Source organism: Panthera pardus, unplaced genomic scaffold (genome assembly GCF_024362965.1).
Source record: "Panthera pardus isolate Hobbes unplaced genomic scaffold, ASM2436296v1 HiC_scaffold_15, whole genome shotgun sequence".
NCBI classification, from domain to species: Eukaryota; Metazoa; Chordata; class Mammalia; order Carnivora; family Felidae; genus Panthera; species Panthera pardus.
Window position 1 is genome coordinate 26,587,296 of NW_026526710.1, and position 18,272 is coordinate 26,605,567.

The 18,272-nt window shown below is 38.9% G+C and overlaps 1 protein-coding gene across 2 annotated transcripts in view; it reads right to left on the reverse strand.

The window, feature by feature from the left end:
• The window catches only part of SEH1L (SEH1 like nucleoporin), a 33,123-nt gene extending 15,116 nt beyond the window's left edge, over window positions 1–18,007 (reverse strand). The window contains exons 1-4 of one of the 2 annotated variants that reach the window (XM_019433892.2): window positions 17,780–18,007; window positions 12,406–12,456; window positions 9,914–10,060; window positions 2,800–3,011 (exon numbers count right to left, since the gene is read on the reverse strand). In XM_019433892.2, coding sequence (XP_019289437.1) covers window positions 2,800–3,011; window positions 9,914–10,060; window positions 12,406–12,456; window positions 17,780–17,890 — 521 coding nt within the window. In that variant the 5' untranslated portion in view covers window positions 17,891–18,007. The remainder of the gene's footprint in view (window positions 1–2,799; window positions 3,012–9,913; window positions 10,061–12,405; window positions 12,457–17,779) is intronic. The other variant, XM_019433893.2, reaches the window with a different exon arrangement.
• Window positions 18,008–18,272: the final 265 nt, after the last annotated feature.

The following is an 18,272-nucleotide window of genomic DNA, read 5'->3' on the forward strand; positions in this document are numbered from 1 at the left end:
AGGGACATATGCACCCCCATGTTTATAGCAGCACTATCAACAATAGCCAAAGTATGGAAAGAGCCTAAATGTCCATCGATGGATGAATGGATAAAGAAGATGTGGGATATATATACAATGGAGTATTACTCGGCAATCAAAACAAATGAAATCTTACCATTTGCAACTACGTGGATGGAACTGGAGGGTATTATGCTAAGTGAAATTAGAGAAAGACAAAAATCATATGACTTCACTCATATGAGGACTTTAAGAGACAAAACAGATGAACATAAGGAAAGGGAAACAAAAATAATATAAAAACAGGGAGGGGGACAAAACAGGAAAGACTCATAAATATGGAGAACAAACTGAGGGTTACCGGAGGGTTTGTGGAAGGGGGGATGGGCTAAATGGGTAAGGGGCACTTAAGGAATCTACTCCTGAGATCACTGTTGCACTATATGCTAATTTGGATGTAAATTTTTAAAAATAAAAAGTAAAATCAGAAAAAAAAAACAAAACAAAAGTTAACACCAGATATTCTGCATGAACAATAATTTTCAAGAAAAAGATTAGATTTGCATCTATAACGAATATTTACAGTCTAATAATGTAAATTTGGCTGTTACTTAACTTTTAGAATCAACTTGTGGTGAAAGACAAATACTTATGTTGGGGTGCCTGGGTGGCTCTGTCAGTTAAGCGTCCAACTTCAGCTCAGGTCATGATCTCAACAGTTCGTGAGTTCAAGCCCTGAGTAGGGCTCTGTGCCAACAGCATAGAGCCTGGAGCCCACTTCTGTGTTCTCTCCCTCTGTCTCTGCACCCCATGCCCCCCCACCCGCCCTTGCTCACGCTCTCTCTCAAAAATAAATAAACATTAAAAAAAAATTATTTTTAAATATTTGTATATGTATTAAATTTTTACAGAATGTAAATATAAATGTACATTTTACCAGTTTTATAAGCAACGTAACAAAATAGAAAGGTGAATGGGAGGTAGAAACAAAATAAGCTAATTTCCTTTTTAAAAAAATGTGAGTCCATATACAATCTAAAAATTGATAAATCGCTCAGTAGAAAAATGGATATATATCATTTGAAATTATGATAATTACAAACATAATTAAAAAACCATCAACATTTCCACAAATAAGATCTCTATCGGGGCACCCGGCTGGCTCAGTCTGTGGAACATGTGACTCTTGGTCTCAGGGTTGTTAAGTTTGAGCCCCACACTAGCTGTAGAAAAATAAAATCTTAAAAGAACAAAAAGGTTATCAGGGGCACCTGGATGGCTCAGTCAGTTAAGCATCCAACTTCAGCTCAGGTCGTGATCTCACAGCTCATGAATTCGAGACCCGAGTAGGGCTCTCTGCTGACAGCTCAGAGCCTGGAGCCTGCTTCAGATTCTGTATCTCCCTCTCTCTCTGCCCCATTCCCGCTCACACTCTGTCTCTCTCTCTCAAAAATAAAACATTAAAAAAAAAAAAAAAAAAGATCTCTCTCTAGTCATACCTTGAGAAGTGGAAAGCTTTATAAATGTGCTAAATGATAAATTCATCTTTCATACAGTGACTATAAATACTGTATAAAGCTAACATAGCAGAATCAAAGGCATAAGTAAATCATTTAAAAATATAATAGCAACTGGGGCACCTGGCTGGCTCAGTTGGTTGAGCAAGCAGCTCTTGATCTCAGGATTGGGGGTTTGAGCCTCATGTTGAGTGTAGAGATTACTTAAAAACAAAATCCTTTAAAAAATTTTAAAATTAAAAAAAATATAATAGCAACTATCAGAATTAAAATCTAAAATAAGAACTATTAGGGGCACGTAGCTCAGTCAGTAGGGCATCCGACTCTTGACCTCAGAGTTGGGAGTTCAAGCCCCACGCTGAGCATGGGGCCTACTTAATAAATAAATAAATAAATAAAATCAGAACTATTAGCATTTTTAGAGGGTAGAGGAACTTTTTACCTTTCATTTTATACTCCTCTGTATTATTTGAAATTTTTTCTTTACCAAGTGATTCGTTTTTCTTTTAATTTTTAAAAATAGTTTAATTAAAACCAACTATGATCTAGTCAGAGTCATGCTCTATACAGCAATTAAAAAAATAAGGTAGGACTGGGGTGCCTGGGCGACTCAGTCTGTTAAGTGTCAGATTTTGGCTCAGGTCATGATCTCACAATTCACGAGTTCGAGCCCTACATCAGGCTCTGTGCTGACAGCTCAGAGCCTGGAGTGTGCTTCTGATTCCATGTCTCCCTCTCTCTCTGCTCCTACCCCATTCATGCTCTGTCTTTCTCTAGCTCACTCTCTCAAAAATAAAAAGTGAATAAACATTTAAAAAATTAATAAATAAATAAGGTAGGATTAATTATACTAATACATGGGAAAACAGACACAATGTATTTGTAAATGAAAAAGGCAAATTTCAAGTAACCAGAATGTATGTCTATATGTATCTGTGTGTTTTGGATCTACCTTTACATGATATGTGCATACTGGCATATATTTGTATGTTTATACACACATTAAATATTTCTGTGTATTTACATGGGAAAAGCCAGAAGGTACACACCAAAATATTTACAATGGTTGGCTTCTTATGTGGAATAAAAATAGGGGACAAGAGACATGAAGGGTGCAGGGTAGATTAGGGAGAATTTTTATTCTACACAATTTTTTTTTTAATAATAAACATAACTACTTAAGAAAAACATTTTAAGGAAATTAAGCCATCAAATGCTTAGTTTAAAAATTATGAAATTTGTTTTACTAGGATTACATTATCAGGTTTTCTGTGTAGCTTACCTTGAAGGGTTCCAAGAAATACAACTACAGCTTAGCTTACATGAAATCTCATGCTGCAGAGACCACTGGCTGAGATTCATAACATCTGGTGCCTCATATATTCTTACTATACCATCTGCCGAACAGGTTGCTAACATAAGACCCATATGCTTAGGAGCAAATTTCACATCGGTAACGGATGTTCTGCTATCCACTAGAGTTGTCCTCTTAACCTGAAAAAAAAAAATTATTTATATACAAAATAAAGGATCGTACAGTGGAAAGAACATAGACTCTGAAATCACACTATTTTACTAGGTATGTAACCCTTGAAAAAGTTATTTAAAAATCACTTAGGCCTCAATTTCCTCCACAGCAAAATACCACATACACAGCCAGCAGTAAGAGTGACCTATAATTAATTATTGCCAGGGTGCCTGTGTGGCTCAGCCAGTTAAGTATCCAACTTCAACTCAGGTCATGATTTCACAGTTTGTGAGTCTGAGCCCCGCATCAGACTCTGTGGTGACAACTCAAAGCCTGGAGCCTGCTTCAAATTCTGTGTTTCCCTCTCTTTCTGCCCCTCCCCCATTCACGCTCTGTCTCTCTCTCTCTCTCTCTCTCTCTCTCTCAAAAATAAATAAACGTTAAAAAAAATTGGGGGGGGGGGGATGCCTAGGTGACTCAGTCAGTAAGCGTCTGACTTCAGCTCAGGTCATGATCTCACGGTTCATGGGTTCAAGACCTACCCTGGGCTTTGTCTTAACAGCCCAGGGCCTGGAGTCTGCCTTGGATGCTGTGTCTCCCTCTCTCTCTGCCCCTTCCCCACTCACACCCTCTCTCTCTGTCTCTCAAAAATAAACATTAAAAAAAAAAATTAAAACAAAATTTTTTTAATGTATAAAAAAAAATTTAATTATTCCCTTTAAGGTAGAAAAAAGTTGACCTTAGAAAGTCTAACTTTATTAAAAGTAGGTACTCTCCCTTAAGCAGACCAGTCACTGAACCAGAAAATGTTCAAATTTTCACATAGGTAGCTTTGTCTCACCAAGTATGCTGCAAGCAGTAAATTAAATGAATTAAGATTTTTTAACAGTAAGATGGAAGACCTGCAACTTCCATCTTTCAAGCATAAATGCCAGTTAGCCCTGTGTGGATCACCACTATCCACTTTTAAAAGAAGGCATTTATTAGAGACCAAGGGAATGGTACAAAGCTGGCATTGTGATAATTACAGAATTCCAATATGGTATGTACAAGCTACTTTCTAACATCTAGATTTCTGACAGACAATATCAACAAAATGGAGAAATCAGCACTTTAGTGTCTATGGTTACTAAAATACATTTTAAGGAGTCTCAATATTAAAAGAATATCACATAAACCCCAAAGATTGTATCTTTGCAAACTCTTGTATACAAACACCACTGAATAACCAATACCAATACAACCGCTGAAATAGTGAATGATCAATGACTAAATACAATTTACACTTGTATTACAATTTGTTTAACTAAATACAAATGAGTATACAGATATCCCCTGCTCTTCAAAGGTTTGTGTTATGCCACTTTGCTTTTGCAAAAGACCTAATTAGTACCTTTTCTCGCTAACCAAAAGAAATCTGAAGAGCATTTTTGCTTTTGCAAAAAGTGAAAACAGCTTTCAACATCTGTTTTGCAAGCCACTACCTGAAGCACCCTCAGCTTCAACAATAGCACCACCACCAGCTCCTTCCTTGGGAACTACACAGTATCTCACCATCAAACTGACATAGCTTTGAACTGTCTTTGAGCATCTGTGCTTTATCTCAATTTATGTTATGCATCCATTAGCAAAGTGTATCCTAAGGTATCAGAAAAGCCTAAGAGAAGTTATTTTTTGGTTCTGGGAATGCTCAAAATTTTTTCCATGTAAGTTAGCGGTAACTGCTTCTCCACTTTATGCCATTTCAGCTTAGAAAAGTTCTCTTAAGAATGCTCTACTTTCATATAACAGGGGAAACCTATATCTTTAACTAAGTTCAAGTAAAAACCCTATGCTACTACTTACTCCTCAAGCCAACCCACCACAGATACTGACCCATCTCAGACTGACTGCTAGAAAAATCCCTAGTATAAATTTCTCTTCTCTCCTCCCCTTAAACAGTTGTTTGCCTTAGGGAGGGCCTAGGCCAAACATAAGACCAGCCCCTCCTAACATTAAAAAAAAAATTGTAGGGGCGGGGCGCCTGGGTGGCTCAGTCGGTTAAGCATCAGACTCTCAGCTCAAGTCATGATCTCACGGTTCATGAGTTCGAGCCCTACATCCGGCTACATGCTGACAGTGAGGATCCTGCTTGGGATTCTCTCTCTCACTCTCTCTCCCCCTCCCTCACTCCCACTCTCTGTCTCTCAAAATAAACTTCAAAACAAATTTTAAAACAGGACACCTGAGTGTCTCAGTCAGTTTTGTGTCTGACTTCGGTTCAGGTCATGATCTCAGAGTTTATGGGTTTAGAGCCCCACATGGGGCTCTGTGCTTACAGCTCAGTGCCTGGAGCCTGCTTCAGATTCTGTGTCTCTCTCTCTTTCTGCCCTTCCCTGCTCATGCTCTGTCTCTCTCTCTCTCAAAAATAAATAAAACATTAAAAAAAAATTTTTTTAATGAAAAAAAAAAACTGTAGGGGCACCTGGCTGGCTCAGTTGGTAGAGTGTGTGACTCTTAATCTTGGGGTCATGAGTTCAAGCGCCACACTGGGTATAGAAATTACTTAAATAAATAAATTTTTTCAAAAAATTTATAGCATGCAAGCTACAAATCTAGAGTAACTAGAAGACTATGGTATTGCCATTAAGGAAACCCATACAGCAATGGGACAGAATAGAGTCCAGAAATAAACCCTCTATATATGGTCAATTGAGTTTCAATGAGGATGCAAGACCACTCAAATGGGAAAGGGTGTGGTGTCTCTCCTGATCAGATGGGGGCCCCTAAATGTGGGGCAACCCTAAAGGGTGGAAGCTGGAGGCAAGGGCAGTGAAAGGATTCACCTGAGGCAGAACAAAGGAGATAGAAGTTTATCGAATAGAACACAAGGGAGTTAGGGAGAGGAGAGCAAAGCACAGGCTGTCTGCTATGAGGCAGCAGGTGGGGGCTGCATTTAAAGGAGGAAGGTAAAGGAGGTATGGGGACATATGGAACTTTCCCTTTTTTGGTAACTGTGCCTGGTTGTAAGTGGCCCATTGGTTAGTTAGGGCCTATGAACACTTTGAGGTAGGCTGCCTAATGGGCCTGTTTATATTCACCCAGGGGGTTACTGTGGGCCCTTCTGCCTTGCTTTTTACGATCCATTGCGTAAGCCTGTTGTCTAAAAGAGGCCACTACAAAGGGCAATGGGGCAGTCATTCCAATAAAAGATACTGGGAAAACTGGATATTAACATATAAAAGAATGAAGTTGGGGGAGCCTGGAAAGCTCAGTTGGTATAGCATGTGACTCTTGATCTCAGGGTCATGAGTTTGAGCCCCACGTTGGGGGTAGAGATTACTTTAAAAAAGAAGGGCGGGGGGGGGGGGGGGGCGGAGAGAATGAATGAAGTTGTACCCTTACCTTACACCATATACAAAACTTAAGTAAAAATGAACAAAAGAACTAAATGTAAGAGCTAAAAATTATAATTCTCTTAATATAAAACTTTGGGGAAAGTCTTTATGGCATTGGACTTGACAATGATTTCTTGAATATGACACAAGAAACAAAAACACAGCAAACAAAAGAAAAAAATTAACTGGACTTCATTTTGTACATCCAAGGTGACTGTCGAGAGAGAGAAGGCAACTCACAGAATGGGAGAAAATATTTGCAAATCATATATCTGAAAAGGGATTAATATCCAGAATATAAAGAACTACCACTCAACAGAAAAAAAAAAAAAATTGTTTTAAATGGTCAAAGGACTTGAAAAGACATTTCCCTAAAGAAGTAAAGAATTCTGGTAACAATTCCAGTTCGGGGGTTGGGGGAGAACCCCCCCCCCAACACACACACACAATTCTCAGCAGTAAAGCTGTCCAAGAATTCAACTCAATTCTGACTCCATCTACCCAGAAACAGCATCAGATTCCATAGATTAAGAGTTCAATCGTGCAAGACTGCCCCCACTTCGGACACCTAAGCAGCTCTCAAACCTCAGACATTTCCCTTAATAGATTACCAATTTATTATCAAAGGATAGAACTCAGGAACAGCCTGATGGGAGAGATGCATAGAGCAAGGTATGGGGAAAGGGTAAGAAGCTTCTATGCCCTCTCCAGGCTAACCACTCTCCCCACATTTCCACAAGTTCACCAACCCCAAAACTCTCTGAACCATGTTCTCTGGGGTTTTTATGGAGATTTCATTCATTACAAGGACATGACTGATTAACACATTAGCCAATGGCAAGCGATTCAACTTCCAGCCTCTCTTACCTCCCCAGAGGCTGAGGGTGACACAGAAAGTTCTAGCCCTCTAATCACAAGGTTGGCTTCACTGGCAACCAGACCCCAACCTTAGGCACTTTCCCAAAGTCACCTCATTAACATAATAAAAGATACCTTTATCACTCTGTACACTTAGGAAATTCCAAGGGTTCTGGGAGTTGTAACTCAGGAACTGAGTTAGAAAAACCAAATATACATGAAAAATAAATTTCTTATACATCAAGACATTGCAAGAAGATATACAAATAACCAATTAACACATAAAAATGTGTTCAACATCATTAACCATTAGGGAAATGCAAAAAAAAATGGAATTTAATAAACAAAACAGATGAACATAGGGAAAGGGAAGAAAAATAAGATAAAAACAGAGAAAGCAAATGTAAGAGACTCTTAAATACATAGAACAAACTGAGGGCTGCTGGAGGAGAGGTGGATGGGGGGATGGACTAAATGGGTGATGGGTATTAAGGAGAGCACTTTTGGGGATGAGCAGTGGGTGCTACATGTAAGTGATGAATTACTAAATTCTACTCCTGAAACCATTATTCGACTACATCTTAACTAACTTGGAATTAAATAAAATTAAAAAAAAAAAAAAAAAAGGAGATGCCATTTCACACCCACTAGGATAGCTATAATGGAAAAATAAAAAAGATAGCAAACATTGGCAAGGATGTGGAAAAACTGGAACACTCCTGCATTGTTGGTAGGAGTGAAAAATGGTACAGTCATTCTGAAAATAATTTAGCAGTTTCCAAAAGTTAAAACACAGAACTACCACATGAGCCAGCAATTCTACTCCTAGGCACATACTCAAAAATATTAAAGGCAAGACTTCAGACAAATATCTACATAACAAATTTCATAGTAGCAATGCTAGCTAGGATGCAACAAGAAGTTAATCAAGTAAGAAGGCTGAAAGCTATCAGCAGAAGGGAAGAGAGAAAGGGATAAAAGCAGGGAATATATTTTGTTTTGGGGAACCAACAGTTCTAACCAAGGAGACACCCAACTAGGTGTCTTACCTGATACTGATAGCCCCTTACGTGATCCAGTGTGAGCTGGACTAGACCTGAGGACAAGCAGAGAAGCCCCCAAGTTATCCTGAAACTACTTTTAGCTCCTTATATTAAGATCTCCTATGGGCGGAGTTTTCCACCATTTTTTGAACACTGATGTACACACTAGCATGTTGACATCCCAGGCATGTGCAACTCAAGTGTTTATGCAAGCTCCCTGCCCCTGTCCCCAATACACTGGATAAAACCTTCCTAACTCCACAAGGAGACAGTGCTTTGGGAGCTTTCTCTTTGTCTCCTTGTAACAAATAATAAACAGGTTTTTGCTTTCAACACTTTCTTGGGTTGTGTTGAATTTGATGCACCCCAAGTGGCAAATCCCTTGAGTTTGGTTACAGCATTTTTTACAATAGCTAAGAGGTAGGAACAACCCAACTATCAATCTACAGATAAATGGATACACCAAATGTGTCATATACACACAATGGAATGTTATTCAGCCATAACAGGAATGAAATTGACCTTTGCAACAATATGGATGGACCTTCTGCTTAGTGAATCAAGCCAGATACAGAAGGACAAATATTCTATGATTCCATTTATATGAGGTACCTAGAGCAGTCAAATTCCTAGAGACAGAAAGTAGAACAGAGGTTACCAGGGGTTGGGGAATGGAAAGAGGAGGTACTATTCAATGGTACTGACTTATGTTGGGAAAAATTAAGTTTATATACAGATATTGGTGATGTGTACGCAGCACTGTGAATGCAATTAATGCCACTGAATTGTACACTTAAGTTACCACGATAAATATTGTTACGTATACCCTACCACAATTTATAATACGCAGCAGAAAAAAAGAGTAGTATTGATAACATGCAAGCATTAATGTTGAGAGGAAGGTGGATAGGACTGGTAAACAGAGAAGGAAACACTGTTATTTATGTCCTTATAAAGGCAGAGAATATATCCAGAAAAATACACAAAAAACATGATAGTGGTTGACTCTAGGGAGCCAACTGTGTCACTAAAGGGGAGGAAATTGTCACTGTATACATTCATTTATACCTTGTGCCTAATTATCTATTAAAGAAATAAAGAAAAAAAGAAAAAACATTGGAATGGGTCTTAAAGGTAATCTACTTCAATTCCCTCACTTTACAGACATGGAACTTGACTAGTACACACATTATACTCTTATTTAAAATCAAACATCCATGCCCGGCTAGCTCAGTCGGTAGAGCATGAGACTCTTAAAATCAAACATCCAATCAGGGAAGAGCAGAGAATAGCAGAACCAGATAAAGAGCATATTTTATAAGAAAGCAAAGGTAACCACAAAGGAGAAAAAACAATATTTTAATGGATTTTTAGAGTGCACTCACTCTAGGACAATGCAAATACTGCAGATTTATCATGAAAGTTATCATTAAACAATGCCATGAGTGTTCCTGAGTACCACTTCAGGCCCAAGACAAAATTAAATAAACAAGTAGAAGAAAAACATGGAAGAGGAAAAATAGAACTGGTGAACACAGAGAAGAGTGATAACATCTTATCAAGTGCCTGAAGTATTCTTGGAAAGACTGATATTCCTTGGAGATCATGCACCCTCCTCCCCAAAACCCCCAAAACCAACAAATGTCTCACCCAATGACTCTGTCCTCGCAGTTTATCATTTGATTCTCCTACTATTTCTTCCCACACAGCAGCTGTTCGGTCAAAAGAACAAGAAGCCAAAACCTGTCCAAATTCAGGATGGGCCCATGTCACACGCCACACAGATCCACTATGTGTCTGAGGAATTATTTAAAAAAAAAAACAAAAATTGACTTTACTCATATTTCACACAAAGTTTTACTTGAGGAAACAACACAGATGTCTTCAATAAGAGCAGAATGCTATTCAATTTTACATTTAAATAAAAAATTAAGTTCTGAAAATTTTTAACTTTTAGAAGATATTCTCTACTTAGGATTATGGCCCTTCTGGAGTCAAGTCCTTCTAACATTTTACTAATAAAGAAAAATCCAGCTGGATAAAGTTGACCTCTTCCAGTACTAACAGAGACCTGCTTCAGAGTTTAGCCTTATCAAGCTTTAAAAAAAAGATCTACCAGTCCACCATTTTTTTTACTTGCAAATTCTCTCTACAGGAAACAGCCATCTAATAAAATAAATAAGACTAACCAAAACTGTCTGCTTCAAAAGCCTAACAATATATAGAAACTACAGCAGTAAAATGCTTAAATGACTCTGATACCTGGTTAGACAAGTAGACTATTCTAGGAAGTGAGGCAACGAGTGATAAAATACAGAGAAGCCCAAATCCTTGTATTCTGAAAAAATAATTTAAAGCTCGGTAGCGTTACCTTTATTATTTGAAAAATGTCAAATTACTATTCTTAAACACTCGTGTTGACAAAAGGAAAAAAACAGAAAGGTCTCAAAGCATTTCACATCGGAGCACCTGGGTGGCTCAGTCTCTTAAGTGTCCAACTCTTAATTTCAGCTCAGGTCAGGATCTTGAGGTTCATGAGATCAAGCCCACATCGAGCTGGGAGGACAGCATGGAGCCTGCCTGAGATTCTCTCTCTACCCCTCCCCCACTCTCTCCTCTCCTCTCTTCTCTCTCTCTCACAATAAATAAATAAACTTAAAAAAAAAAAAACAAAAAAAAAAAACAAAAAAAACCTATGGCCTGGGTGGCTCAGTCATTAAGCATCTGACTTTGTTTGGCTCAGGTCATGATCTCATGGTTCATGAGTTCAAGTCCCACATCAGGTGAGCTTGAGCCCCACTTCAGGTAAAACACGAGCCCAGGTGAGCCCCACTTCTTTCTTTCTCTCTCTCTGAAAGAAAGAAAGAAAGAAAGAAAGAAAGAAAGAAAGAAAGAAAGAAAGAAAGAAAGAATTTCACATGGACAGAATTTTGTTTGTTCTTTCCAGTAAAAATACAGTATAACAACAAGCATCAGTCCACCAATTATGTTTATAAAATTTGTTTCATGCTTCTGTATATCTAACACTTTCACACTTAATAATCTCAGAACACTTTCATAATCGTGTAACTTCCACATGGTAAATATGTCATTCAAAGGTAAACTTTGCACTCTTATTTTTTATCCTTTTTTTGGTCTGGTCTTTTTTGTTTCACTTTTAATTATTATTTATATAAGCTACTAGTTAAAGAATACACAAGACCAGTGAGACTCTGTTAAATATTAGATTGCCAGTAAAGCACAACCTACCTAAAAACTAAAGATTACAAAGAGATGTTCATCACAATAAAAAGGAAACAACTTATACCAGCTATCACAAGTTGAACAAAAACAGGGTATATTTATTGGTATATTCATGTTTTACTGCTACATTTATGTTTTTAAACAAGCTTTAAAAACATACCAAAATATTTATGAAATATGTTGTTAAATTAAAAGGCAAGAAATGGAGATTTCTTTTTTAGAGTGATAGTTTTGGAAATGGGTAAAGGCGGTAGTTGTACCAAAATTGTGAATGTAGTAAACGCCGTTGTATTGTGTATGAAGGATCAAACTACTGAATTCACAACATGAATGAACCTCAAAGAAAAGGGAAAGTAGCTAGACACAAATAACTACATACTGTAGAATTCCATTTATATGAAATGTCTAGAAAAAGTAAAACTACAGAGACAGAAAACACTTCAGTGGTTGCCTAGGGCCTGGGTACAGAATGGGAATTGACCCCAAACAGCCACAAGGGAAGTTTCAGGGCCATGCAAGTGTACATAGAAATTTACTAAAATTCGTTGAACTACACGTTTAAAACTGATGACTCTAGCGGTATGTAAAATTCTACCTGAATAAAGCTGAAAACAGAAATTGTACAAAATATCACAACTATTAAAAATATGCAAAAGAACAGATAAGTAATAAATACTAAAACACTAAAAATAGTTATGTTAGAATGCTATGAAATTGTACGTTTTCCTACTCTCAAATTTTCTGAAGTATATTTTTGATACTTTAGCAGTTAAAATCAAAATATTTTAGGAAAAGTATACATTTTATAATTCTCTCCAGAAGAATAGCAAGTCACTGACGCTACCAAATAAATAGTAACCATCTCAATTTTTTTTTTTAAAATCACTAAAAATACTAACCTTCCAACTAGCAGTACAATGCCAATCCCCATTTTCACTTTTATCCCAGACCTGTAAGAAAATAAGACATATTTTATGCAAAATATTCCTATAAACATGACAAACATAAAGAGTGAATCAGTATTAAGGCAAAAGAAATGAACATAAATTCACAAAATAATACAACCAGTAAGTAAACATTCATTCATTCATTCATTCATTCAGATGTTTATTAAGAACCTGAGGGGGGGGCGGGGGGGGGGGGGCGCCTGGGTGGCTCGGTCAGTTAAGCATCCAACTCTTGATTTTGGCTCAGGTCATGATCTCACGGTTCATCAGATCGAGCCCCACATCTGGCTCTTCACTGACTGTGAGGAGCCTGCTTGGGATTCTGTCTCTCCTCTCTCTGTTCCTCCCCTGCTCATGCTCTCTCTCTCTTTTTCTCTCTCTAAATAAACAAACATTAAAATAAAAGGACCTGCAGAGTGCCAGGCACCAGGCTGAGCAGGAGGGGGTCAAGGAATCTGTGCTCTCATAGGTAACAGAGACAACTACAGTTACAATCAAGTCTTGTTATCGTAGTAGTTGTGTTCTACAATGTTGCTGTGAACACTGAACCAGTAAATACTAAACCACTGCTCTCAGGGGAAATATTTGTCAACTAATCAATACATAATCTCGTTTCATGTATGTATCTATTTAAAGACACTTCTTTAGTGGATATTATTGATTCATTAACACTGAAATCAGAGCCAGCAGCAACTCATGGCAGAGTGAAACTTTCCTAACACACATATTTTCTCTGCAGGGCATATTACAGCCTTCTTGCACCTAAGATCACTAGGCACCCCTTCAGCACTATATATACTTGGGGACAATTTTAGACAGTGAAATCACCAACAAAAAAACAAAAATGTGAAAAATGTGGCACAAAATAGACAATGATAAGGACACTTGTGGGGCCCCTGGGTGGCTCAGTCAGTTAACCTCCTAACTCTGGATTTTGGCTCAGGTTATGATCTCATAGTTCACAAGCTCAAGTGCTACATCAGGCTCTGCGCTGACAGTGCAGAGCCTGCTTGGGATTCTCTCTCTCCCTCTCTCTCTTTCAAAAAAACAAAAGACTTGTTTACAGTATGAGAGTCCAAATAAAAGTGTCACTGCAGCAACTTCTTATTCAACATGTCTCCAGAGGCAAGGGAAACCAAAGCAAAAATGAACTATTGGGACCTCATCAAAATAAAAACTTCTGCACAGCAAAGGAAACAATCAGCAAAACTAAAAGGCAACTGACGGAATGGGAGAAGATATTTGCAAACGACATATCAGATAAAGGGTTAGTATCCAAAATTTATAAAGAACTTCTCAAACTCAACACCCAAAAAACAAATAATCCAGTGAAGAAATGGGTAAAAGACATGAACAGACACTTCTTCAAAGAAGACATCCAGATGACTAACAGACACATGAAAAACTCAATATCGCTCATCATCAGGGAAATACAAATTAAAACCACAATGAGATACCACCTCACACCAGTCAGAATAACTAAAATGAATAACTCTGGCAACATCAGATGTTGGCAAGGATGCAAAGAAAGAGGATCTCTTTTGCACTGCTGGTGGGAATGCAAACTGGTGCAGCCACTCTGGAAAACAGTATGAAGGTTACTCAAAAATAAAAAATGGAACTACCCTACAACCCAGCAATAACACTACTAGGTATTTATCCAAGGGATACAGGTATGCCGTTTCAAAGAGGCACATGCACCCCAATGTTTACAGCAGTGTTATCAACAATAGCCAAAGTATGGAAAGAGCCCAAATGTCCATCAATGGATGAATGGATAAAGAAGATGTGGTGTATAACACACACACACACACACACACACACACACACACAATGGAGTACCACACGGAAATCAAAATGAATGAAGTCTTGCCATTTGCAACTATGTGGATGGAGCTAGAGGGTATTATGCTAAGTGAAATTAGAGAAAGACAACTATCATATGACTTCACACATATGAGGTATTTAAGATGAACAGAAGGGAAGGGAAGCAAAAATAACATAAAAACAGGGAGGGGATCAAAACATAAGAGACTCTTAAATGTAGGGAACAGGGGCGCCTGGGTGGCGCAGTCGGTTAAGCGTCTGACTTCAGCCAGGTCACGATCTCGCGGTCCGTGAGTTCGAGCCCCGCGTCAGGCTCTGGGCTGATGGCTCGGAGCCTGGAGCCTGTTTCCGATTCTGTGTCTCCCTCTCTCTCTGCCCCTCCCCCGTTCATGCTCTGTCTCTCTCTGTCCCAAAAATAAATAAAAACGTTGAAAAAAAAAATTTAAAAAAAAAAAATAAAAAAAATAAATGTAGGGAACAAACACGGTTGCTGGAGGGATTGTGGGAGGGGGGGATGGGCTAAATGGGTAAGGGGCATTAAGGAAGACACTTGTTGGGATGAGCACTGGGTGTTATACATAGGGGATGAATCACTGGAATCTACTCCTGAAATCATTATTCATTATTACACTACATGCTAACTTGGATATAAATTTAAAATAAGTAAATAAAATAAAACAAAATAAAATAGAAAGCAGTGTCACCCTGTTTAACCTCAGTTGGGAACATGCACACCGGGCAACTCCAATTTTTTGCTACTCTGCTCATGTCAAGCAAATAACTGAGAATATTGATTTTGGGGTCACAAATAAATTGTAAAGAGTAGGTGAACTCACAAATACACAATTGGCTAATAATGAGGACCAACTGTTTATGTAACAAACAAAAGCAAAATACTTAATCTTACTATCAACAAAAAATATAGATTATAACAAGACAACATTTTAACCTTTTAAAAAATGAAATGATAAACTCCTCAAAAAACTAAAAATAGAATTACCACATGATCCAGCAATTCCATTTCTGGGTATATACCCAAAAGAGTTGAAAGCAGGTTCTCCAAGAGGTATGTGCATACCCATATTTATAGCAGAATTATCCACAACAGCAAAAAACATAGGAGCAACCCAAGTCCACTGACAGATAAATGTTAAGCAAAATGTGTTATTTACAATACATATAATGTAATATTCAACCTTAAAAAGGAAGAAAATTCCAGCACATGCTCCAACATGTGCAAACTTCAAAGACACTATGCTAAGTGAAATAATCCAGTCACAAAAAGGACAAATACTGTAGGACTCCACTTATATGAGGTACCTAGTCAAATTCATAGACAGAAAGTACAATGGGGGTAGTAGCTAGGGTGTGAGGACAGGGAGAATGGGAAGTTATAATTTAATGGGTACAAAGTTTCAATTTTGCAAAATGAAAAAGTTCTGTAGATAGATGGTGGTGATGATTGCACAGATATGAATGTACTTAATACCACTGAACTATAAACACTTAAATATGGTTATGACAGTAAATTTTACGTGTATCTTACCACAATTTTAAAAATTAGAGAAAAAATGTTAGTAATTCCTGACATGGACAATTATCCTATCAAATCAGTACTTTAACTGTAAAATTGTATAACCTTCAAAAAGACAATCTGCCAATTATTCACAAAAGCTTTTAAAATATTCACTAATTTCTCTACTTGAATTAGGCTAAGGAAATCATTCAAAACACAAAAAGCTTAAAGTAATGAAGATTTCCATTGCAATACTACTTCCAACAAACAAAACCTACAAACGGAAAGATTTAGAGATTCAGTAACAAGTGGATGAGGAAAAAAAATCTATGACCTATTCAGTTAACAGACATTAATTACTGCAATATTCAACAACAGGTGGATAGATGAATGTCTAAAGAAAATGTGTACACATACAACAAAATTATCATTCAATCTTAATGAAATTACAATACATACTACAAATATGGATGAACCTTGAAAACATCATGGTAAGTGAAATGAACCAAACACAAAAGGGCAAATATTATATGGTTACATTTATATGAGATACCCAGCATAGTCAAATTTATAAAGAAAGAGTATTAGGGGGCACCTGGGTGGCTCAGGCAGTTGGGCTTCTGACTCTTAATTTCGGCCCAAGTCATGCTCTCAGGGGTCATGAGATCGATCCCCATGTCCAGTTCTATGCTGAGCATGGAGCCTGCTTGGGATTCTTTCTCTCTCTCTCTCTCTCTCTCTCTCTCTCTCTCTGCTCCTCTCCCACTTGTTCTCTCTCTCAAAATAAGTAAGTAAACGTTAAACAAAAAAAAAAAAAAAAAAAAGGAACAGTATTAGAAGTGACCAGGGACTGGGGCAGGGTAGAAAAAGGAGTTATTGAGTAGAGTTTTACTTTAGAATGATGAAAAAGTTCCAGAGATGTATAGTGGTGACGGCTGCACAACATGAATGTTATGCTTAAGGCCACTGAACTGTAATGTAGATCTAAAGATGGTTAGCTTACCACAATAAAAAAAAAAAAAAAAAAATTAAGTGATTTTAAACCTTTTAGGAATTAGAACGCTATAGTTATTCCATGTATTTGGTGACACCACTTTTTCGAAAGGGAACACCAGCTGTAATTCATCATTGAGGGATCACTGGTATCAAACTTGACTCATGTGAAAGGCAAGTAATAAAAACTATCCTTCAGATTTTCAGTTATTTTGGAGTTGTCGAAAATGCAAATAATCCGAACTCCAGCTTTCATCTGCAAGTCTATTGTCGTTAACGCTATAATAATCTCTAAAGTTCTTAAATCCCAAAGACCATCCTCTTATCACAGAAAATTCTGGTCAAAGTAGTGCAGACATTTACATGAACTTTATGAAACAAGCACTCCATTTCTTTAATAGCAAGTAGAGAACTTCACTGGATATAAATGGATTTGTTTCCCATATGAACGCAAGGAGAGAACAATCTCAAGATGAGCAACAAGCTCATCACAGCACTTGAGACAACACGTTGAACCGACTGCATTACAGGTGGCGAGGCAAAGGCCTCTGGCTGAACCGGTGTGGTAACAGGACAAGTACTCCCCCACCCGCGCAGTCTGACAAACCCTTCTCGCAGACTAAGCCGAATCTCTAGCTCTCGCCCACAATGACCCAAACCTGCAGGAGTTAGAACCCGCGTGATGCCCAGGGCCCCACTGGCGGGAGCGCGCACGTGGCTAAGACGCCTGCCCGCCCTCCCCCCCGCGCAAGCGCAGAGCAGAGTGAGAGCGGGGGAGCGTCTGTGACCCCCACGATACTGGGGCAAGCACGGCGGAGCAGCCCAGCCGCCCACACTCCTTGGGCTCCAGACCTCGTGTCCAGCGGCGTGCCTCAAAATCCGCGGTAGTCCCCTTTCCACGCGCCGTTCCCTCCGCTCTAACAGCGGGTCATGCAAGTCCCCACTCCCCCTCCTTCTGGGCTCGGCCCCACCCAAAAGCTCCGCGCGCACCTTGACGCTCTGGTCACTGGAGCAGGTAGCCATTCGTCGCCCGTGGAAGTCGAAAGAGACATCATGGATGAGATCCTTATGGTCCGCCGCAATACTGCGCGCCACAAACATGGCTTCCGCCGGGCCCGCGCCTGCTCCGTCTGCCCCTCCCACCTCCGAAGAGGGCGGCCGCGGCAGCGCGCGGACCGCAGCCCACCAGGACCACGCCGCCGCCGGGGCGCGCACAGCGCGAGCCACCCGCGCCCCAGCGCCGTGCCCCACCCCTTTGCCCGTCATGCCCCGCGAGGCCAGGGCGAGGACGACTGCGCCTGCGTTTCCTGAAAGAGTCTAACCGCGGCAAGGGCTTAGGAGAGAGTGGCCTTTCCTTAGCTGTAATGAAAATTAAAGGAATTCATTGTTGAAGTATGATAATTGGGAAAAGTAAGAAAATTAGAAACACCATCTACAGTCCTGGGCCCTGAGTCAGTATTGGTCAGCGTCATTCCCCACCGCC